The following is a 23,757-nucleotide window of genomic DNA, read 5'->3' on the forward strand; positions in this document are numbered from 1 at the left end:
TTTTATTACTGTGCGAAGAGTGAACTTTTTTCTAGGGATGTCGTCCACTGTCTTGTAATCATGTAGAAACATTATATCCTGATGTCAGAAGATATACTGATATAAATAGCAATAATGCACATTATTTATTCATGATTCATAGATATAATGGCCTGGTTTATTTCTAAAAACAGAGGAACACGTGTTAATCAAAGTAAAGCATTTATTCTGACCATTGATATGCTATTGTGAAAATTCAAGTGTTCACTGTCTTCAACTGCCTATTTATGTAACTCATTTCACTGGTATATGCGCACACAAATGAAAATAAACAAGTGTTCCTCATCAAGTACAAAAAGTAACTTAAAAAAAAAAAGATAATAAATAATTACGTTAAAACACAGAAAACAGGCGATCCAGTCACCTTGATTGATAAAATAAACAAATGGATAGATAAATACACAATATAAAAAAATAAAATAAAAAAAACGTTCATTTTCCTCAAGAAACTTCTGCATCTTGCCGGGCCTTCAGCTGATGAAGGCGGTAATCCATGAGCACTACAGGTATCTGCACCAAGGAACATGCTGCCAGAGCTCTTCAAAACCTCCACCCAGCAACTGATGTGAATTTCTCTGACCAAACCAGACAGTGTGACTTCCCTGTAACAGCAGCGTGGAGCTCAGCGTGTGCTGTGCTTCCCACAGAGTTCAACCTGAGCACGGTACATGTGTGCAAAAGTCTGCAGATACTGTGACTAAATTGAAATGTAACAAACAATTGAACAAACACTAAGTTGACCAATTCAAGAGGCCAAAATCAGCTGGCAAGGTTTCAATGTTTAATATTAAAACAAGGTGTTAATGATTCTCCTTCTGAGAGCCTTAAACATATAAAAGCATGCTTCTAAAGATTTTTCTTCACAGTGCAGGAAACGATAATTGTTGTGAACAACAATTGATGTACTCAGAAATATTGAACTTGAACACTATATTGTATTTAACCTAAGCTGATTTACATTAGAAATAACCAATGATAGTTTTAGCCTGTGCTCTCAACTTTAACACTATCATTGTTGAACCATTATGCTAAAGAGGAGATTTGTTCCCCTCTAACTGGTTGCACAAAGCTTCCAGGCAAGTAAAAATGAAGAAAGTAGAGACAACTTGGCACTTTATATAGGAAATGTGTTTATTGATTGATAGTGCCCAAATGTATACAGAACAATATAAAATACAATCATCATTAAAGATAAAAACCATATCATCTCTTATAACCTTACAAAAATCAGTTAAATACAGAATAAGATATTTATTATAAACCCATACCAATGGTGGATGAAACTAAAAAAAATCACTATTTTTGATGGAAATGTTTTGCATGATTGTTCTTTAAATAAATGTTCAATATAATGACAAGAACAAGTACATAAAGTGTGGAGAAAACAAAAACGTATAAAAAAAATCTCTTCCCTGTGCTCCCGCAAACTGACTTTGGAAACTGCAGTTCTGTTGAACAGAACAGCCAGACACCATGTATTAAATTAAAATGGAATAACAATATAAAATGTCTATTAAAGTTATGGGTTGCTGGCCCACCAGGCGCAGTGATTACAGTGAAATATTTGAAATTAAACACTTTATAACCCTGTTACAAAGTCTTTGTAAAAGTTGCTATTCCTACTTTTTCTACAGGGGTGGTGAGGTGAGACACCCCCTGTGGAAACCCAGGATCCTTTAAAACAATCACCTCACGATAGTGTACATTCATAATGCACATTTGGTCCTCATATTGCACAACTGTAAACACTTCATTATGCCGTTTTAATGCTTCACCGTTAAGACTAGAAGATATTTTTGGCTCAACTTGTAATGAAGGAAAGGCACAGTAGAGTTACTTTGGCTGCATGAACTGTGTTTTCATAGATTGTTACACATGGCCAAAATGCCAGCGGCCATTTCTCAGCAGTGCACTGGTCTCGTTTCACATTTCTCTTTCTTAACAGTTCATTGTAGTCTATACATGTTCTTCTATTGTCTGCCTCTCACTACAACTCTTAAAGTCACGCACGCACACACGTACATGCACACGTACACACACACACACACACACACACACACACACACACACACACACACACACACACACACACACACACAACTATATACATTCGCGCACACATACTTGCATCAAATGTTTGATTGCACAATTGCACTGTAAATCTCTTGACGCCGCTCATCTCCTCTCCCAGGCTTTTTGAACTGTAATTATTCCACTGTCACAGATTTGGCCAAGTTTCTGGGACAGTCAACCTAGAAAAAAAAAGAGAAGTTTTTTATGTGACCTGAACTCCAAGAACCTCTTCAAATTATACTTTGATCATTTTATATTTAATCTGAGATTGAATTCTGTAGTTTATTTACACAACTGAATATAATCTAGTGTTGATATGGATCCCTGACAAGTATTTATGAAGCCATTCATAAATCAAGCTTTTTTTTTTTATTCAACATTCATATATGAATGGATGGGGAAAAAATTACATGAACAAACATAAGTACCATAATCGTTACTTGTTACTATTTCTTCCCCTATTCCTAAAACTGGTCATTAATCAAAACTTCATCTTATATTTTTGGAGGCATCGAGTGAAAATAACCTCTGGGGGAAAAAAAAAAATTACATGAACAGACATAAGTACCATAGCCTCTGAGATACTAAAGCTGACAAAGTGTGACACACGTGGAAATGACACGGGCTGAGTTGCGTGAACTACTTACATCATATCCCCGCAGTACGGCCAAGTGGAACGACAGCAGCTGCAGAGGAATGACACTGAGGATGCCCTGCAGACAGTCCACAATATGGGGCAGCTCGACGGTCTGGTAGGCATTCTTTGTCACCTCAGAGTCACCCTGGCTGCAGATGATGATGGGTCGACCCTGATGCAAAGAGGCAGAGAGAGTTACATCAACGACATCAAGCAGTCAAGTTAATTCATTTCTGTTGCTCTCCGATTGTATCATTTGTAGGGAGGCGTATTTTTAGGCCTGCAGGACTGTTTCAGTAAAATGTGTTTTGTTACAGGCACTTACTGATCTGGCAGTGATTTGTTGAAGAGCATTCTGGCACTTAATGTAGCAGGCATCTCTCATGATGACCATGATAACTGGCATGTCTTTATCTATGAGTGCCAGAGGACCATGTTTCAGCTCCCCAGCCAGGATGCCCTCCGAGTGCATGTATGTGATCTCCTTAATTTTCTGCATACGAGTGAAAGCAGAGCAGACACGTCAGCATGAAACATTAAGAAAGTAAACATACATCGCAGACAATGTTATAGCCGTTATGTCATCCAAACTACTTACGATTAGAGAAATGAATTGCAGTTTTGAAAGCTTTAAACTCACCAGCGCCCCCTCCAGACAGGTAGCATAGTTGAACCCTCGGCCCATTACGAGAAGGGACCTCTGCTGATACAGTTCATTGGCAATGGCCTTCATTTTGTCATCCAGGGACAAAACTTTATTTATATGTTCTAGGAGGTAAAATAAAGATCAGGTTAAAATCATATAGTGAGTTTACTCGTGCACATTTGCTCTTTTTCACAACCTGCTAATGAACTCACCGGGTAGCAGCTTGAGGTCATTGATGATCTCCAGTCTTCTCTGCTGTAGGGAGAGTCTGTCCTCACTCATCATCAGGCCAAACATTATGAGGGCCACGAATTGACTGGTATAGGCCTGGAAGACACACAGGATAAACAATTATGTAACCTCAAGAATATAACAGTGTGATAGAAACAACCCACGCTGGGAATTAGCTGTGTGTGGCAAACTGTAGCCAGTGAGCACAGTATTTTTCAAACAAACTGAGATGGTGTTTACGCTCCGAGGCAGCTTATAATTATATCATGGCGTCAGATAAAAAAAAAAAAAAAAACTTGACAAGTTTCCATCGTATGAACCGTACCTTGGTGCTCGCCACTCCTATCTCTGGCCCAGCGTTGATGTGAACACCACAGTCAGTCTCTCTGCAGATGGAGCTGCCCACAGTGTTGGTTATACCCACTGTTAGTGCACCTCGGCTCTTAGAGTAGCGCAGAGCCATCAAAGTGTCCGCCGTCTCTCCTGAAGGAGAAAAATAAAACACGCGAGATACACCAGGCGATTTCTCTCAAAACACTGAAAGAAGAATACTTTACACTTGAGAAGGATTTCTCTGAAGCCAATTGTATTGTCTTTTTGGGCTGACAATCTGCATATTGTGTGCTGTTATCACCTGACTGGCTGATAAAGAAACACACGTCGTCTCTGAAAACGGGCGTGTTGCGGTCCAGGAAATCACTCGCCAGCTCCACCATGACAGGCAGTTCTGTCAGCTCCTCCAGGATCTGTCTAGTCTGAGGCGTAAGCAAACAAAGACAGCTGTGTCACCGTCATGCTCAACTCAGACAATGGAGTCACGTCTCCGTTTTATATGGTGATGTTGGTTTTGTCAAACTATAGCGTCATCCAGCCTACACAAAGTCGAAAATAAAATTTGGTGGCAAAACTCACAGCCACGGCAGCGTGGAAACTTGTGCCGCAGCCAATCATGATCAGCCGTCTGCAGCGTTTAATCTCTTTCAGGTGGTCTTTCAGCCCTCCAAGTACCACTGAGAAAATATATGTCAAAACAGTTAATTGTCATCAATAACACACATTGAATGGTGATTGTACACCTCACACAACATATCAGTTCAGCCCAGCATCACTATGAACTACAACCTCAAATCCTGGACTTTATTGTGTGTGTGAAGTGAGAATTAACAGCAGAGCTGTTGCATCGGGTCACACTATATTCTACAAGTGCACCTCATGGTATTAGCACTCTTGCTTACAGCAAGAATATCCCTAGTTTGAGGCCTTCCTGTGTGGAATACTTTGGTTTCCCCCCCCACAGTGCAAAAACATGTATGAGATTAACTGGTGCCTCCATGTAATTGTCCCTCTGTTTGCCCTGTGAGGGACTGCAGACCTGTATAGGGTGCAACCTGTCTTCACCAACAGTCAGCTCTATAGCCTTCTACCACAGTGAAATGGAAAAGCAGTAAAGGAAATGGCGAGTTGGATAAAATGTACCTAATGTTCTCACTGGAGGTCGTTTGTTGAATATGTTCTAAGAAAATGTAAATCAGAAGTGGAAACTTTATGAACGTGATGTTGAGGTTAGGTACATACATGCATGCATACATGCAGTTGATAATAGTACGAGTGTATTACTTGTAGTATCCTGCTATTGGGGTGGAAAATACGAGTGACAGATGTGGGGATGCACTCGTGAGAACATACATATTTTAGTAACATGAGCAGTACTGTGAGACAGAGGTTCAACTAAATCAATAATATACAAATCTACAATATCGCTGTCTATCCATTCTTTATTGCCGTTTTATTCATCACGGGCTGCAGGTTGTCGGAGCTGACACTTGGCAAACAGCTGGGTCCACAGGCAGGTTGCCGGTATATTTTAAATGATTAGTACCCGTATTTATCACAAGAATCATTTAAAATAATATCATAGCTACTTATTTTCAATTGTTGAAGACAGTGCAGATTTTGAGGTAAACAATCACCTATGTTTTTGTCAAAACAAATCCGGCCTCTCATCGTGTTGACGACAGACTCGGGCTGCTCAAAGATCTCCTTCTGCATGAAGGCTTCAAAATTTCCTGAAATAAAGAAACAGCATATATGCACAAACTTCTCCTGACAAAATAAGACACGCATTATAAGCTTGACACATAAATCACACATATGGAGTTTCTGTAAATGTGATCAATAAAAAAACAACATAAAAATTATTTTCTGAAGCTACCAGCAGAGGGCGAGCAAGTACAACGAGCATTTATCGGTTGAACACTTGTTTCTTAGAGGCAGTGCTGTTGGTGCTTTGTGTATTCTGTAATTCCCTGTATAATTCCGATCCATTTAACTGAGCATGAATCTGAGTCAAACTGACAACGTGTCCTACCCTTCATGATCTGCTGCATCTCCATCTGCAGGGTCTGGATAGCCCTGACTGGATCATCTCCGACCTGCCGTTTCATTCTGTGGATGGACAGTTTCCCTTCTCTCACCACGGCAATGTCATCGTCCTCCAGGTACAACACCTTGTTGGTGTGCTCGATGATGGCACTGCGAATGATTAGGAACAGTGGTGTTGAAACGACTCCAGCATCAGTTTGATGTATTCATGTGGTACACTGACAATAGATTGTCCAGTATTATTTAATAATAAAAATCTTACAACTTGTCCATTACAGACAACTTCTTCCTCACCTGGCATCCGATGCAAAGTAATACTCCACCGCCCTGCCGTCCCCCACGGAGTCGATAGTGTTGGAGCATTCAGATCGGTTGTGGCTGTTTTTCTCCTGTACTCCCCCCTTGTGAACTGCAAATTCAAAATTCAAGAGTCAGAGGTCACACATGCACGGTTTGAGAATAAAATGATGATAATGTGCATATCATGTAGCTTTTCCCTCTTGTGTATGTAATTAAGTGGAAACCGTTTTTACCCCCCCCCCGTTATTCAGCATAAAAGCCAATATACTTTGCCTCCTCGTATTTTAAAACATTGTCAGTGACACAAATAACATCTAACTCCGATTCAATAGTGTAAACCTAATGACATGGGCATTTCTTTTGGTATGCTTGAATCGCAAAGAATAAATAAACATAGATGAACTGAAGGAGTGGAGGCTATGCTACAATGTCACACAACCAACAATAAATATTATCTTAAAGTGACCTAATTTATTGTCCACTGCATGGAAATGAATGATTGTCTTACAGCAATTTTCAATGACGGATATTATTGCAAGGACCTTCAAGGGTACCTTGAAGAGCCCCGACACAGTAACAACAAACTGTGCGGAAAAGCATTTCTCACTTTGTGGTTTAATTTGTATTTGTTGTCCCAACAAAACAAACAGTGAAAGTAGTAAAGTACAGTCTTTGCGAGTGGAACAGGTGTATGAGACGATCAACAGACACAAGGTATTTCTTACTGGTATTGTCATTTCCTGTTACTATCATTTTTGTGATGTCTAGGGACACTGAGCAAAAGACACTGGTCATAAAAAACATTTTTTTTTCTTGCTAAAGCTTTCGGGAGAGGATAAAAAAAGAGAGAGAATGTGTTTTGGCTGCTCCCTTCCAGGGTCAACTAAGTGGATCGTGTGAGCCACATGTGTGATTTGGCAAAGGTTTTAAACCAAAGGCCATCCTGATGCAATGTGAAGCCATCGCGCTTCAAAAACACACTGCTTTCCTAACCTTGAGGCCTTCATTGCTCATCATCATCATCATCTTTACAACACAACATAGTACTTGCCATCTATTTTTATGGTACTCTATTCTAAATAGTCATTCAATTGTGTTTGCTAAAGTTTGCAATTTCAGCAGCATTCAGTTGATTTGTTTTCTGCTACAATACCATTGTAGAAAATGATGTCGGGAACGACAGTTGAAGTCCTATTCTGTGTTGCTGTGATCACTATTTAGGAATCAGGATTGTCCATTCAGGCAAACCACCCTTCCCTTAACCCTTCGTCTTTAAACAACTTTCCACATGGAGCTTCATGAAATACATGTGCTATACAATAAAAAGGGTGTTCCCAATGAGTCTGTTTTTATTAACTCCAACATGTTATAAAACTGGTAAAAAAAAAAAAAAAATTAAGTCCATTCTGGGAGTCTGGAGAGCAGCGCTTTATCATGCACTTTATCATGTGAACTACACTGTGTGCCCAGTTCATGAGTAACATGCCCTGTAACTCAATCTGTGTCTTTCACACACGGAAACCATCCTGGTCAATGTTACTCCGCTCTAATCGTATTCTCTTTAGAATTCAGATAGCACTGAGATGTTTTATGATATATAATTTACATGTTTATAGTAACTGATGATAGTCGGGCCATGGTATCGGTATTTGAGAATGTGTGATTATAATGCCAGTTGCCTCTGTCTGCACCATTGTCAAGAAATAGAAGTTAGTTAGAAATACCAAACAAGATCCCCCACCCCTGAACCAGTCCGTCTTGAACTTTGAGCCAGCCTCACACCAAACAAACAACTAACACTGATAAGAGCAGGAATACACATTCTTGAGAGATCCAGAGAAACATCATGAACAGGTTGTTGCAAACTCTTGCAAGCTCATTCTGTGACTTTCACTTCAACTCCTTCCAGGAAGTGCTTGAGTTTCCAAAATGCTTCATTTAAAGCTAAACACAGGACTCCCTGGCAAAACCTGAGGAGAAAGAGCTTTCTAAGAATGTTTCTTTTTTTCAGTATCATTGCACAATAAAACAACAGAGTAACCACACATCTTGTATCACTTCTACAATAAAGCAGAGAGTGGCTTTGGCAGTCGCTGTGGATTTTTTTCTGCAGGCTTCATCTGACAGAATCACTAGTCACAGGCACATTGTGCTGTATTCCAGTAAAACAGCAAAGGGAAGGTTTTTTCTTGATAAGTTGAATAAACTCTTCTGCAAACCGTGGTGTATAAGCTCTCAGGTTTTCCACAGCAGCTTCACAAGTAATGCTTCATCTTTACCTTCTAGAAACTGTTTCAATTGTGTGACAAAAATTGTGAAAGTACAGTCGCTGTTATTATTATTGCCTACAACTGATAAATGTACCACAGTCGGGCTTTTCAAACAGCCGATTTTATAGCTTTTGATGTTTCTTTGCAACTCTGTAATGATAAAAAAACAACCTTATTGACCACATTTTCTTCTCTACAAGTACAAGGCAAGGGCATGCTGGGAAATACTAGTCTGATTCTCCAATGAATATCTTCCTGACATCTATAGAGCTACCTGGCACACACACCTTTACTTTTGACAAAAAGTCCCAGAAATCTTACCACAAGCTGAAGTCAATTATCATATAACATACACAATGGCATTATGTAAGATTTGCTTCATTTTCACATTGACCTATTTTCAAAAAAAAACCCTAGATTTTATTGAATAATAATGAAACAGAACTGGAAATAAAATAAAAATGGAAGCTATGTTTCATGGTAGTCAGTTACGATTAAAAAAGTTCAGTTTCTTTATTTTCTGTGTCAAACCAGCAGCTTCATAAGCGCTGTGGCATTAAATTTGATATCCCGGACACTGGGCAAAGGACTCACAGATGTTTTTGCTGCGGTGTGATATGTTGCGCCTCCAGTATGTCTGCATTCGGTTTGCATGGAGGGAGAGGTTCAGGGTGCAGTGTAAGGGGATAATGGCAGACAAACACAAGAACAGAGCTCACCACTGTTGTACTGGACGGGGATCTGCTCGGTCGACAGCTCATGCTCGCTTCGCACACCAATGAGCAGCGGACTTCCTCTCCTGCAGAGACAAGAATGAGGCAAGCGGAGGGGAAGCAATGAGGGCGAAGGGGAGAGAGTGTTCGGGAAGGATTAGGCTTTGTCGGCAACAATGTCAGACACACTCTCTCACTTGGTACTTTGTGGAAGTTTAAGTCACCCGGACATCTTATCCTGCTGCATTATTCCATTCAAAGCAGAACGCTTTCCAAGACTTGATTTAAATCACGGCTCTTTCTGTTTGTTTCTCACTGTCACACTGCTGCACATTTTGTGATTGTAACAAGAATTCCTTTGTGTTCGCTATCACAAGGTTGGGACGTAAACTGAGCATCTATCTATGAACATCCCTTTAAGTTTCAGACACTTCCGGGAACAAACTACTCCTCATTGGCTGCTGGTTCCATGTGGGCTTCTCCCATTGGCTTTAAAGGCAGGGAAGGCACCGTCACATGCCTCAGGTGAGGTAGGAGGGGGTGGGGGGTGGGGGGGGGGACTAACCTTGAAAGAGAAGAAAACTTTTCACATGTATTTTGCAACCACGGTGCCAGGCGTTTATCAAGACAAAGCCTCACATGCGGTCAGTTATTCATTATGGTTCATTATGAATGATTGAGTTTTAAGGAGCCACTCCTCACTTATTTTTTCTTTTGTCTGCTTGCCTCGTTTGTCTCTCCTTAACCCTTCTCAGGGGCTGTGATGACGCAGGAACTCGGGTTGTTTTAAGGGGTGTGGGGCTTGAAAAGGGAGGTTTGCAAACAGAAACATGTGGTCGCTATCCAATATAATATTTACGCCAAAGGAGGGAGAGAGGAGAGGAGGGGAAGCAAATGGATGACAGAAGTCTGAGTAAGAGAAGGACTGGGTGGCTCAGAGAAAGGTAAAATGGAAGAAGAGTAGAAGAAAGGTCAGATAAAGAGAAACTGAGATGAAGAGAGTGAAAACCCTGCTGGGACACTGATCTCCCAGACAAAAAGTGGGCGGCGGCAAGCCTCACTAGATAATTACAAACATCTCACATCTCTCCATCTTGGCAGACAGCACTGCCTTTTCCACATGCAGCGCGAACCACAACAGGATCTTTCCAACAGACACCAGGAACACAAAGTAGGTTAACTCAGATGACAGAGATTAATGACTTGCGAGGTGTGCCAAGAAGCAGCCCTGACAATAATGTGATGGTCATATCAAAGCTGTTTGTATAAATCACAAGTTACAACCCTCTCTCTCTCTCTCTCTCTCTCTCTCTCTCTCTCTCTCTCTCTCCTTTCTTATGAGCTCTCTCATTTTCTCCAACTGTCTTCCTCCTTCCTGGTCAATGACAGGCTGCTGAACTTGGAAAAATATCATATAAAATTATATTTTTATAAAAGTAATAAACCGGGAGTTTTAGTGTGGCTCATACATATTTCCCGAAGCTGAAACAGGAAACTCTCTCGTCTCTCTGTTAATGAGTCACAGAGGAGGTGGTGCAAGACCAGCAGCCAAGGAGTCAGAGGCCCCGGAGACAGAAAGAGAACTTGAATTCAACCTCTGGTCTTAAGATGCAGATTGTACTGACACAGACAGAAGAAAGAGCCATGTGTTCACGTGTTCACATGAGCAATTAAGAAAAGCACGGCTCCTCATTATTATGAGAAAATGAGGTTCCAAACTACTTTCACCTCTAATAAAGATAAGCCAGGATAACGTGCATGCATCAAAGAGGTTTCTGGAAATCTTCTTTCCCTCTGCTTCATAGAGGTAATAACGTGGATGACGCATCCTGGGTGAGCACAGCCCACAGAACAGACACCGGACCGTCCGAGGGGTCACAGGGTCATATTGATGCGCGCGTGTGTGTTTGTGTGTGCATGTGTGTGTTACGGTGTTCAGACAAACCTGGTCGACAGAGCCTCTCCAGGGAAATGACGGCTTTTAATCACCAGAGCAAAAGCACCCTCCTGACACGAAAAAAGAAGCAGTGACAGAAGGTTTACATTTGGCTGAAAGTAAGTACATACTGATGTGAGCTTTTAGAGCAGAGAAACAATTCAACTCCTGAGATTTGTGGAGCTAATGTAAAAGTAGGTAGGTATTCCAGGAAAGTGAGGAGGACTTTCTCCTGGCTCTCTGGGGTTGGACGTTGCAGTGGGGGTGCGGGTAAATGTTGGGTAGCTGTAGGGGGGCAAGTATGAGGGGGAGGGTGCTCAGAGAAATAAGACCTCTATTGTATAACATCAGCTGTGTTTCAACAGCGGTGACTACAAGACTGCCAGTGGTGGGTAGAAAAAACATAAGTGACTGGGACTGCAGAGGTTGTGGTGGTGGTGGTGTGTGTGTGTGTGTGTGTGTGGGGGGGGGGGGGGGGGGGTGGGGGGGGGGGTGGGGGGGGTATTCATGTTTGTGTGGCTGTTTTAGAATATCTGAACTATCTGGTTCCCATTACTGTGGGTCCAAAATGGCTGCTTCCGCCTGACGTGGCCCTCTGACGTGAGAGTCTGTAGCTGTCAGCCATTACTCACACAATGGAAAATTAAAGCCCGTTTGCTTCATCTCATTAAAAAAAACAACAACAAAAAAACCCTGTTTTCTGTAAGTGATGATGTCACTAGTGATGCTGTTGGGGCGGTTGCCATGGCTAATGTTTTTTTTGTCATGGTGTACTGTGTTTTAATGGACAGGGAATTTAAACACTCTCAGACAGTGTAAAAAGAGTAAATAGTCATATGTGTGTGTGCGTGTGTGTGACACACTTTATGACACCAGGCAGCATAATGTTATCCTTCATAGTTACCAGGAAGCTGCCCGTAAAAATTTCCATAAGTCCATAAGTCCAGGCACAAAAACCCCAAAAAACCCTGCGTTCTTAAATAGACTGATTTTTTTTAACAGCGTTGTCCCAAATAAGATGATACTTCCTGTGATGTGCTGAAAAGTTTGTTGTTGCTACTCACCAGCTGCTGGATGACCCTCTCTACCAGCGTGGAGAAGGAGATGTTGTCACTCTCTCGGTTATCATAAACGTATTTGATCAGTTTTGGGATCACTTCTGTGTCCGTCTCCGACTCAAATTCGTATCCTTTAGTCATCTGAAAAGGTACAATATACGGTTTGAGATTATATAAATCATATAATTCCTGAAGATACACTGCATGTCATTGTGTAATAATGTATGGACTTTCTAACAGATCCATCTGAAGCTTTTATTTTGCTTTGCTGCTCATCAAATATGGAGGGTTTATGATAGTAGCTGATTGTTCTTTAATTAACATCGTTTATTGGAGGCTGTAAAAAATAAATCAGTGCGCAGACCTTTTAAACTAATTAATACCAACAATCACAAAATCAATGATAAATAGCTATTTAAACAACTGATCCCCGACTGACTCTGTAACATTTTAATCACTTCTTGTATAATAAAATCCTAGAAAGATATACTAACAACACATGAAGTAATACACTAACTGATCAATACAACCTGATTCACTGAACTCAGGTAGCATCTTGCACAACCAGACCAGGAGTGTCCAAACATTATCCCGAAGTGACAGACATCTCAAAATCTTAATATCCCCCTTAATGTCTTTAATTACACTACTATACTCTAAAATATACATTTGAAGCCACTACATATAATTATTTCTTCATCTTTACACACGTAGATTACATCAAAGCTACGAGGTGGAAAATTGTATATAATTGTATATAATTCAAAAACAAAAGCTTTTGCTGAATAATGTGCGAACCAATAGTTGGAACTCCAACTTCGGTAAAAAACTAAAAACACAAAACAAAACAAAAAACAAGTGCAACAAGTTATTGTGGCCTGTTTCATCCAGCTGATGTTTCTTAGAAAGGTCTGATTACTTCAATGAAAAGCAAAAAGCTGCTTCATGAAATCAAATATCCAGCTCACCATCGGAAGAGTTACTTGAAGAAGGAAAGACAAAAGACTTGTAACTGCCCATTTCTTTTGTCTGGACAAATGTGATAAAATGCTGTTTTTATACATCATGGGTCTGATTTGCACCAATTTAATTTTACTGCCGAGAACAATGGCCCCAAACATGCAACCAAAGTACTAAAAAAAAAACAGTAAGGCAATATGTGTTTGGTAAATATTTTTGTAAAAATACTTCCTGGCATATATACACAGTGGGGCAGTGGTTAGCACTCTTGCCTCACAGCGAGTTTAGTTTGAAACGGAGTCGTGGCTTCCCATGTGAAGTTTGAATACTCTCTCAATAGCCGTACTGTCCATAAACACGCACATGAGGTGAATTGGTATCTCTGAATATTCTGTAGGCGTGAACATCACTGTAAGAGTCTCTTTTTATTTGGCTTGTGGAGAGGTGACTTGTCCAGGATGTAATGTACTTTCTCCAACATGCAGTTGAAATAGGCTCCAGTATCCCAAAACTAAAAGTTGAAAACGTACACAATGAGGACAGATTGAATATTTTTTGGGGTTTTTTTTGTCAATAAATCTCACACCATTGGAAAAATGTATTGTTTTCTTTTTCACCAGTGCTACATTTGTATAAAAGCATGCATGTATATACCTATCAAGTAATGACCAACTCCCTTTGCAGTGTGATTGAAGAAACAGGGCCATTTAACAAGGTATTCTTTAACACAATGGGGCTTCGGGGGAGTGTTGAAAAACTATATGAGGCCAAAACTGCATGGCACCTCCTCGTCTTGGCACTCTTTACATTTCCTCTTCAATCATAAAAGAATTTATTCATCTCCCAGCCGATAATTGGCCGTATGTTCTTCAGAGACATGCGATGGGTGTGTATGGGATTATATGAGGAGACAGGAGGATTTGAATCAGCTTCAGTCACGGATGACCTGTGGTTACTGCTCTAGAAACATTCTTGCAAAGATCGTTAAAACAGTGTGCACGTGTACAAGACGAAAAAACCAAAACCCCTGAACGTATTCATCTATCTTGGATAGACAAGTGAAGAGCTTGCATCTTTTCTTCAGATGCAAGCCCCCACCCCCCCAAAAAAAAGCCTAAACCAGAGCTTTGAAATAGTCTGGCTTGTGTTAGGACATGTTTAACTTTAACAAGTGCGATAAGATTAGTTTCATCACTGAGTAATCTGTGCACGAGGAAAACGAGGCCTGTGACTGAAACGGGACATTGACGTTGCTTGTGCTGAAGGCGAGGACTCACCAGGTACTCCTTCAGCTCCTTGTAATTGGTAATGATGCCATTGTGGATGAGGACAAACTCTGAAACAAACAGCAGTCGAGAGAAAGAGAGGGATCGGAGGTAAATGACACAGTGATCGTCGAAGTACAAACTTACGAAATCCGAAAATGCAGCAACAACTGCAATACTACAGCTTTCCATCCTAACGACTGGCCTGCATCAGGTTTGATACCTGATCTTACTGCACCGTGACTTTCCGTTAAAAGAATTGTGTTAGCATTGTGTCATGTACCGGTAAGTAGGTTGGCTTCACGCCCGTTTAAACAACCTGTTATTAAGACACAGGAGTACAAGTGCGCAGCATATAATCCTTTCCAATGGGTGTATAGTTAATTAACATACAAGAAATGCAAAGGTGTGCCCTTAATCGTTCATTTCACATGTACCCGAAAAGTTTTAAGTGGCATTTAAAGACCATAATAACAACGTAAATTTAGAGATTACCCGTCAAACATCTTAATTGACATAGGCTTTGTTTTGTTTCAGGACAGAGACAAAAAGAAAAGAACATGATGGCTCATGTGAAAAACATGAGAACAGGAACACAGCAAAGATTGGGAGGATGACAGCGTACAAATTAATTCATATGAAGCTGCTGCCTGAAAACGGTTCAGGCGATACTGCTGCATTAATCATACATATTTACAGGGGATGTGAAAGTACATGAGCACGTTACCATTGTCCTTGTCGGAGCGGTGAGGGTGGCTGTTGAGAGCACTGGGTTCTCCGTGCGTCGCCCATCGAGTGTGAGCGATGCCAAAGTGTGTGCTCAGCTCTTCGTCCAGGTCCAGCGAGTCTTTTTCTGATCACACAAAGCGCAACCACAACTTGAGCAGTGGACTTCAAGGAAAGATGAACAAGATGCACAAGCATGGTGCTTTTAGCGCTGGAAACAACATCGTCGCAAAGGAATACTGAAAGCGCACCCTGAAATCTACCACCTGTCACAAAATAGATTCAAATGTGGATAAACTCACTGTACAGCTCCTCATCCAGAGCCTTGACCTTCCCAGTCTTCTTGAACAGACAGATGGTGTTGCTGTTGATGTCGGTGGTCGACTTGTTTGGGCCGTCCACGGCAATACCTGGAAACAGACAGGAAGTAAGGGCATTTACTTTTATTTATTTATTTATTTATTTAATACAGAAAAGCTATTCACTCAGACATGTAAAGTTCATAGGAGCCGAGGGGACACAATAATCTTCATCACAAAACAATAGAAAGGTTAATTGTGAAAGTCCAGAGGAGTAACTGGACGAGGCAAAGTAAGATGGGATTTGACTTATTAGAAAGTAGGATATTGTTAATGATTTGGGTGTGGCTGCATATGACTGCACGTGAGCCTGCGTCCAGCAAAAGCAGCCTTATCCTGCTCAAATAGGATGAACAAACAGAAAGAATGCAGGGGCGTGTTTTGTGATGAAAAGATGCAAGTGCTGATAAGTCCTGCTTTCTGTTACGTCTCAGCACATGATTTCAGTTTGTTTGTGCTTTGGTCACTCCCCAATAATGAGAACAATTGTGCGTCACTGGTTCACGCAGGCTGGCTGCTCAGTGCGCTCGCGGCTACAGGGCAATGATAGATTCTTTCACGGTCCTCCTGAACTGGGGTGGTCAATAAATGACATCAATTTGGTGGTTTGGTCAAGACAAAACAAACGTTTTTGCCTCAAGTACAGTGCAGCTCATATTTTTCACACCAACAAGCAGTGATATGAAACAAGTTATATGTGATGTTTGGCTTTATGATTGAATGTGTGACTGCGTCATGACGATCAAATGCTATTACCCAGCTATGGCTGTCACCTGACACACCAGTTTTTCTTCATTCTACAAGCCTCTGAAAGATTTAGGGTGTGCAATTCATCTTAGAAATAACTAATGATCTGATCATAGGTTAAAGTATGCACAGACCGCTGCCAACTGTCACGTTTTAAATTTTGGAATTAACAAGCTTTCCTTGAAACTTTTACCATTCTTGAAAAACAGTGTAGATTTAAATCTTAAGTGCCTTGACGAGGAATACTATAATCGTCTTTCTTGATATGTGACGGTATTCCTCTCTATATGTGGAACATTTTCATTCTTAAACTATCAGAGTTGATTCCACTTGTTCATACCCCTTATAATTATTTAAGCGCTTTGGCTTTTAACTGGGCAGAGAACAAGGTTGTGGTAAGTATCTGGGTGAGGCATGTAATTATAATGGTATACGTAGTAGGTCACGTTAATTACATGACCTGTCACCCTTGTTCTCAGCGTTTGTGAGGAGATGCAGATTTGCATCGCATACATTGGCTTTGTGTATGTCCTCACAAACATAGCTAGGCAAATGTGTGCCCGTGTGTGTGCAGCTCTGTGTAACCGTGTGTCTTACCTGCTGAATCGTACCCTCTGTACTCCAGTCTCAGTAGTCCCTTTACCAGCGTCTCAAATATCTCCTTTCTGGTGCGTGGCACACGGTAATTCAGGTAGGCAAAAATCCCTTTTGGAGAGGGAGAAACACAGCTTCAATCCTCTGAGAGCCATGAGGCTGTGGAGCTTTATACATTTGCAAAGTGTACAGGAGAAGATTTTTAGAGTCGTAAGGCAAGTTTATTTGCACCATTTCGTGCCCGAGGCAATTCAAAGTGTCTCACAAAGAAATACAGAGAATTACGTTAAAATCATAGACATTAAAAAGAAAAATCTATGAAGCACCTTAAAGACAAACATAATTTGAAACTTGAGAATAACTAGAAGTAAAATAATGTGACTAAAAATGAATTATGAATAGTGACAAATGTGAATGACTAAAAGGTGTAGTGTATTAAATCATGACAATGTTGCAGTGAACAATGGTATTTTCAGCCCTGATTTAAATAAGTTGGAGAAGTTCATGAGGTGCATATAAACGGAATATAAACAGCTGTTTCAGTCTGTTTCCTTCTCTCGTTCTGGTACTGGTAACACACAGCACACACCTAAGCAAATTTGTGATAGTTATGGCCCATGAATCGTGTACTTAAATTAGTGTATTCATGTTCTTTGGAAGTGTTAGGACTCCATGGATTAACAGTAAAACATATCAGGGTATTTAATCCCTTGCTTCCTGGTGTATTTTATGGCCTTAATGGCATCCGCGCAATATAATGTGGAAAGATAGTACATTACAGTGCATCCTCACTCGTTAGTCATCCCTAACGATTTATGTTTACAGTGTCCAACAAACAAGATCCCAGAAACACAAATCATCAAATTTTATGTTTAAGTGGGTGGGTGTGTGTGTGTGTGTGTGCGTGCGCGCGCGCGCGTGTAGGAATGTCCCTCCCGGGCAGCTCTGCACACAGCTGACCATTGACGGGCGCACATTGCGCGCACTGTTTGGATCGGCCAGGTATCAGGGTGCGGTGAAACTCCAGCAATCTGGGCCGCTTTCCTTGCAGACGTGACGTCGAAAAGAGTTAAAGATTTACTGAAAGCCGAAGGCTAACGTGTCCTCGTTTCGAGAGACCGTCGAAACGTGTGTGATGCCCGTCGAGTACGGCTGGAGTCGACACTGCGAAGGTTTACGTGTGGAAGTAACTTTGGGAACACATGGAAATGTCTCGCCATTAAATCTTATTTTGACTGTAAATGTCACGGCTGTCGTTCAGACCCGTACACGAAAGTCTGACACGTTGCAGTCGTGCGTAAAAATATTTACGCTCATCAGAAGGCGCGTGGTAGTGATTCATACTTACGACTCGTTTCAATGTTTCTTACTGAATTGTAAGATGAGAAACAACAACAAATGATAACCAATGATTCAAGCTTGCGAATCCTGTCTCTCTCTCTCTTTTTTTTCCCTCATCACTTTATAATCGAGGCATTGAGGCACGGACTGGTGCACACACCGCAGTATCCGCAAAAAGCTTTCCAACAACTTCAAAACGCCCCAAGTATGAAAGAAAGCCTTACCACACATGACTCGAACTTTGTTGGTTTGTTGCTGGAAGAGGTTGTGAAAGATGTCGTCCTGTCCTTCCCCGGCTGAGGTGATGCTTGAGGCTCTCCGGTGTTAAATCCTGTCGGACTGCGCAGCGCACCCTCCCCCTGCGCGTTAAAGGGCTTTAAGTGGAGACGAAGAAGCGGCCACACCTCCCGGAGCACCTCCCCGGTCCTCCGGGCGACGTCCCGCCGCCTCGCAGGTGTTCAACCGCTGCACCGGGCAGCGATGGGCAGCTCAATCAGCTGTTTGTCAGCCCACCTGTTCACGTCAGCTGCACCGAAAGTCAAGTTTACTCTGATTACTCTGAAGTGGATAAAAGTTAACTTGAACTGTTTTCATCCAATACAAGCAGGATTCGGTTTTTCTTTAAACAGTCAGAAGCGACTCAGTAGTCTTTTTAAAGCATGGTCATGATGTGGAAGGAAGCGTATTTGTGTTTTCTCATATGGCTTGTTTCTAATTATATTTTCTGTGAATTATTATTTCTTACCACAGCTTTCTGTCAATAAAGGAATGGTTTTCTTGTAAATTCTAAATATTTTCTTCACTGATGATGCAGTGGTTGGCTCTCTCACCACACTACAAGAATATCCCCGGTTTGAATCCAGGGTGTTTCAGTCTCCCTGTGCTTGTGTGGATTTCCTCGCACATTTGATAGGAGGCCACTTGACGCCCCCCACCCCTCACTGCCATAAGTTGGATATAGAAGGTGGATGGCTCTCCATCACTACATAAGAAGTCTGTTTATAATCAAAACACTGTTGCTAAGGGACCGTCAGTCATATGTGCCAAAGAACAGTTTGTAACAAGGAAATGAGTAAGCAACACAAAAGTAACCTTAGTGCTAATTAATGTGTTTTCTGCATGACTGTATCAAGGGAAGTTGTGCAATATTCCACTAACAGAAAATATTAAGGGAATATCCATTCATTCGCCACATATTTTGCATCTCTTGATGCCTAGGTATGGTAAAACAACAACAACAACAAGCTTTTCCTTGACTTGACCTTGATGCCCTTGATACACCATTATCCACTGACTCTATATTTGCCTCTGGCCAGTATCACTGCAGGTTCATGAGATTTTAATTGTGCTCTATAAAGGTCAGCCATCCACCTTCTTATATCATCTCTCATGACAAGTCTGCTCTTTCCTGATACCATCAGCCCCTATCAGGAAATCAGTTTGGATTTTTACAAGGCATATGTAAAACTTTTGAGACAGCAGAGGTAGATAAACAGAAGTGAAAGAAATACATCTTTGTTTCTTTGTTTTTTGAGGCGTACACATCAATTTGATTTTTATGGGTGTTTTTCTGTATTCAGTGACCTAAAGTTGAAAAGACTGTATGTTCAAGAAGTGAGAGGTTAAACACACTGCACATGTAGTAGGAATAGTGGCTGTACGCAGTAAATTATTATGTCAAAAAACAAACCTATTACATGTTTTCTTCTAACACGCAGTAGTGCACAGGAAACCCAAATCAATAAAATTCATATAAGCCATGACAATTTTACACATTTACTACATCTTATTGTATGACATCTACAGTAAAGTCAAATTGAACTACTTTTGAGTCGTTTCAAAGAGTCAATCAAAAATAAGTTAGTCAAAAGAAGAACCTTTGTTACACTTATGTCTACACAAACATTATTTTACTGTTGTAGCTTGTTCTAAAATTAGCAACGAAAAAATATTTGAAAGAATTCCAAGCTGTCAAAGCCAAATAAATCAAAACCAAGGTTTACGACAGATAAAAAATGTTTCTCATTGACATTTCGTGACACAAAACATCAATTAAACTTCTTCACCACTTTATTCAAATCCAAGGTCACTGGGGACAAGAGCCAATCCACCTGACTCTGGGTGAAGGCACTGGGACATGTTTTGAGTTAACATTTATCTTTAAATGAATGAGTTTGGACTTGAGTGCTGGAGAAATAAACACACCCACAAGGGGATAAAAGTCCTGGAGACTGGAGAGGGTGCTCTGCGTGATACCGCGTTATGTCCAGAGACTGAACAAAGAAAACTAATTTCGCCACTGGCTGAATAAAGTTGCTTTGTTTATTACGTGGTCAAATGTTCTTTTAAAGGTCAGATCGTGTAAAAAAACAAACAAACAAAGAAAAGCTTAGGCAACATTTTTCCCAGCAGAACAGTCATGCACTTATACTGTCACTTGTCAACTGGTTAACTTTGATTAGAGCTTCTGCTTCCTCTTCCCAGAGTGCAAAGGTCCATTCAGAGCACTCATCTGATGCCAAGGAAGTATTCGGAGGAGCAACTGGCGATATAAACGAATTGACGAGCTCGTGTTTGGTTTATATTTGAACTGTGGTTGTCACCTGTATAGAACAGGAAATAGGTCTCCTCGAGATTGGACCAAAAGATTAGACTGAGAAGTGCTGCCGTCACCAACGTTCATCGACACCAAGAAAAAGGCCTCTCAAGCTGATAAAAGCACAAGAGTGAATGAAATGTGAGCTGGTGTGTTTCCTCTGACCACATCGTGTCCACTTACAGTCCATGTCCATGCTTGAGGAATGTGCCGGTGTCTGGCCAAGTCATACGCCTCACTTTGCTTTTTCCAAACCACATTGGCCCATATGCTACCTTCCCGAAGAAAACCAGGATGCCAGCTTGTATATTGATTCAAGGAACATGATTGTTATTTATGTGGCACTCCCTTTTTGCCAGCCTGAAATCAGACATGTTTTTCAGCACAGAAATTCCCAGCACGATGTTTATAAGTGCAATATCTTTGTGAGCTCCTTTTCTCTGTGTGTCACTTGTGATCCAGTGAGTTAGTGTTGACAAATGTAGGTGTGTTGTAGATGTGCGTGAGTGAGAATCCCTGACAGGATCCAGGGGCCTCCATTCCTCCCACGGCTTAGCGGATTAAAAGGTATAATAATTATGTGGATATCGTGATGATCTTCTCTTGTGAGCTTTACTTAGAGATCAAAGGTTCTTTAATGACGACTTTGATATAAAATGATGACCTTAAAAGAAAGCGTCCTCTCGTGTACTCACTCCTGCTTCTTGAGCCTTTTAAACCTCTCACGTTTATTGTGTTCACCTGATCGTTATCTTTTTAACTGATTATTCCTCTGCCCATTGCTGCAGTTTACCAGCACTTACAGGTGCAGGGTGGTAGAATACCATGCAAAGATATTATACTCTCCCGAGATGAACCTGAAATGAATCACGTGGCATAAAACAAACAAATGTTGTCTGTTTCAGATGTATATATTTTGATGGACATGAACATGGATGATTATTAAAGCTCATTATTAGTCAAGGCATGTAGTCAACAGGAGATGCAGACACATTAGTTTTGTCATGAGGGACCATTGGAAACTTTGGCTGTTTGATTGAGATTAGAAAATATTATGAAGTTTGGTCAATTGCAAAACAAGTGTCTTGGGTATTGGATTCAGCATATCCAAGAAATGACCCCCCCCCCCCCCCCCCCCCCCCCCACACACACACACACACACACGCACACACACACTTCATGTCGCTGGTGAGTTGAGCACCTCCAGCTGACTGAGGATTGACATTCTGTTGCAGGATTCTCCTCCTCCACATCTGCTTCGTGTTAGAGCCTGGAGGCCAGTACAGAAGGGCCCACCAGTGTTTCTCGGTGGGGGATGGCAAGAGAATGCCTAGTGAACAGCACAGAGACCAACAGTCTCAATGGGCGGAAACTAGGTTATCTGAAATGGGTGGCAATAGAAGTAACAGATCGATTTTCTTTAATTTTGCTTTTTTTTTTTTTTAATGTTTGAAGCACAACAAAGTCAAGCCATTAAAAGTTTACGACTCAAATAGGATATTCTACCAACATGGACACGCACAGCAGCGTTTACGCAATATATTGTGATGTTTCACAGACTAACTTTTATCACAGACAGCTAAACTCACATTGGAGGAAACAACCAAACACTCTTCTGCTCGGATACTGCTCAGTTCCATGAAATGCAGGGGGCTCTTTGGGGACTCAGAGATGCTGTAAGGGGGCCACGTCTTTACAATTTATGAGGTACAGAAGTTTGCTATTGCGTAACAAAAGCATAGTGATTTGATTGGTGTGTGACCTACATCAGCGTGGCTGGCCATTGGGCTGGAATCTTATCCCCAGGAGGTGGGCATGATTGATGTTTACTTTCACGGGATATCTGAGGACAAACATGAGGTCTGCTCACCCCCCCCCCCCCCCCCCCCCACCCCCCCCCCCACCACCACCACCACCACCACCACCACCCACCCACCGAAAACCCTTCTCTCTCACTCGCTCCCCTCAGATCGGCGGGTTCACTTCTGGGCCAGCTCACAGTGAATCAGCCCCAGATGTGGTTCTGGAGCCGGATGGTGTGGAGTATGACACAATGACCCACCCAGCAAACGTCAAAGGGGCGGGCCTTCAAATCCCTGGTTAGATTCTGTCACCCCCTGTGAGAATAACTCCATGAACACTGAATTAATTGCACATTGTTCAATGTCGCTATTGTTGTTGCCGCTAACTTAGATAAGAGACATTGTCGAAAAAAACATAAAAAGCTTTAAATGATAGGTAATGAAGTCTGACTTTATCTTATCGCTTTCTTGAGAGACCTTACTTAAAGTTTTCAGGGCTTATCAAGTAACATGTCCTGTTCAGCTATGGGGAGGTAAACACAACATTTGTGCCTGATAAAAAAAAATACAAATATTCTGTGTTTGTCAAATATCAGCAGCAAAACATCTGTTCATTTCAAAATACCTCAAATGAATGAGACCAATTCTCAGGATATTGTAACTGTCTACATGTGTTTCGGTCACACCAACAGCGACAGAGAGCAAGTTCATGCTATCGTCCTCGGAGATGAACTCTGTACATAACCCAGACTTTGACAGCATTTCCCAGACACGATATTACGAGAATCCATAGTCCTGTATCAGTGGCACATGCTAATCTTTAAAACAGTGGGGGGGGGGGGGGGGGGGGGGGGCAGAGAAATAAATCCTTTGAAAACTTACGCAGACGCCTTGGTTATTTCCCCGTTCGACCACATCTGGAAATCAAAGGTCTCAGCAGGGTGTCTGAAGCTAAAGTAATTATTCTGGGGTTGTTGGTGAAGGAAAAGGGCCCGTCTGATTGTTTATGGTTTAGATGAGTTAGTGAGTGAATCCAGTCACGTTGTGGATGCAACAGTGATGTTTGTTTGGGTGCGTGGTCA

General features: G+C 41.4%; 1 protein-coding gene across 1 annotated transcript; it reads right to left on the reverse strand.

Annotated features, from left to right (window-relative positions):
* Positions 1 to 1,149: 1,149 nt before the first annotated feature.
* Positions 1,150 to 18,660, reverse strand: gfpt2 (glutamine-fructose-6-phosphate transaminase 2). Its single transcript, XM_080502522.1, has 19 exons — positions 18,502 to 18,660; positions 16,940 to 17,047; positions 15,539 to 15,646; positions 15,238 to 15,363; positions 14,523 to 14,581; positions 12,292 to 12,426; positions 11,237 to 11,298; positions 9,298 to 9,377; positions 6,303 to 6,417; positions 5,995 to 6,158; positions 5,597 to 5,692; positions 4,539 to 4,636; positions 4,261 to 4,381; positions 3,952 to 4,109; positions 3,608 to 3,722; positions 3,390 to 3,517; positions 3,075 to 3,242; positions 2,760 to 2,921; positions 1,150 to 2,291 (listed from the first exon to the last, which is right to left on the reverse strand). Exons 1-19 carry the CDS (start codon positions 18,506 to 18,508, stop codon positions 2,247 to 2,249), a joined length of 2,055 nt encoding a protein of 684 aa, XP_080358648.1. The 5' UTR covers positions 18,509 to 18,660; the 3' UTR covers positions 1,150 to 2,246.
* Positions 18,661 to 23,757: the final 5,097 nt, after the last annotated feature.

This window comes from Blennius ocellaris, assembly GCF_963422515.1.
Source record: "Blennius ocellaris genome assembly, chromosome: 9".
NCBI lineage: Eukaryota > Metazoa > Chordata > Actinopteri > Blenniiformes > Blenniidae > Blennius > Blennius ocellaris.

Coding starts and splice junctions, on each gene's coding strand:
- gfpt2 (XM_080502522.1), bottom strand. Junction 3,243..3,389: donor CCTGTCTGGAGGGGGCGCTG/GTGAGTTTAAAG, acceptor ACTCGTATGCAG/AAAATTAAGGAGATCACATA. Junction 2,922..3,074: donor AACAAATCACTGCCAGATCA/GTAAGTGCCTGT, acceptor TCTTTGCATCAG/GGTCGACCCATCATCATCTG.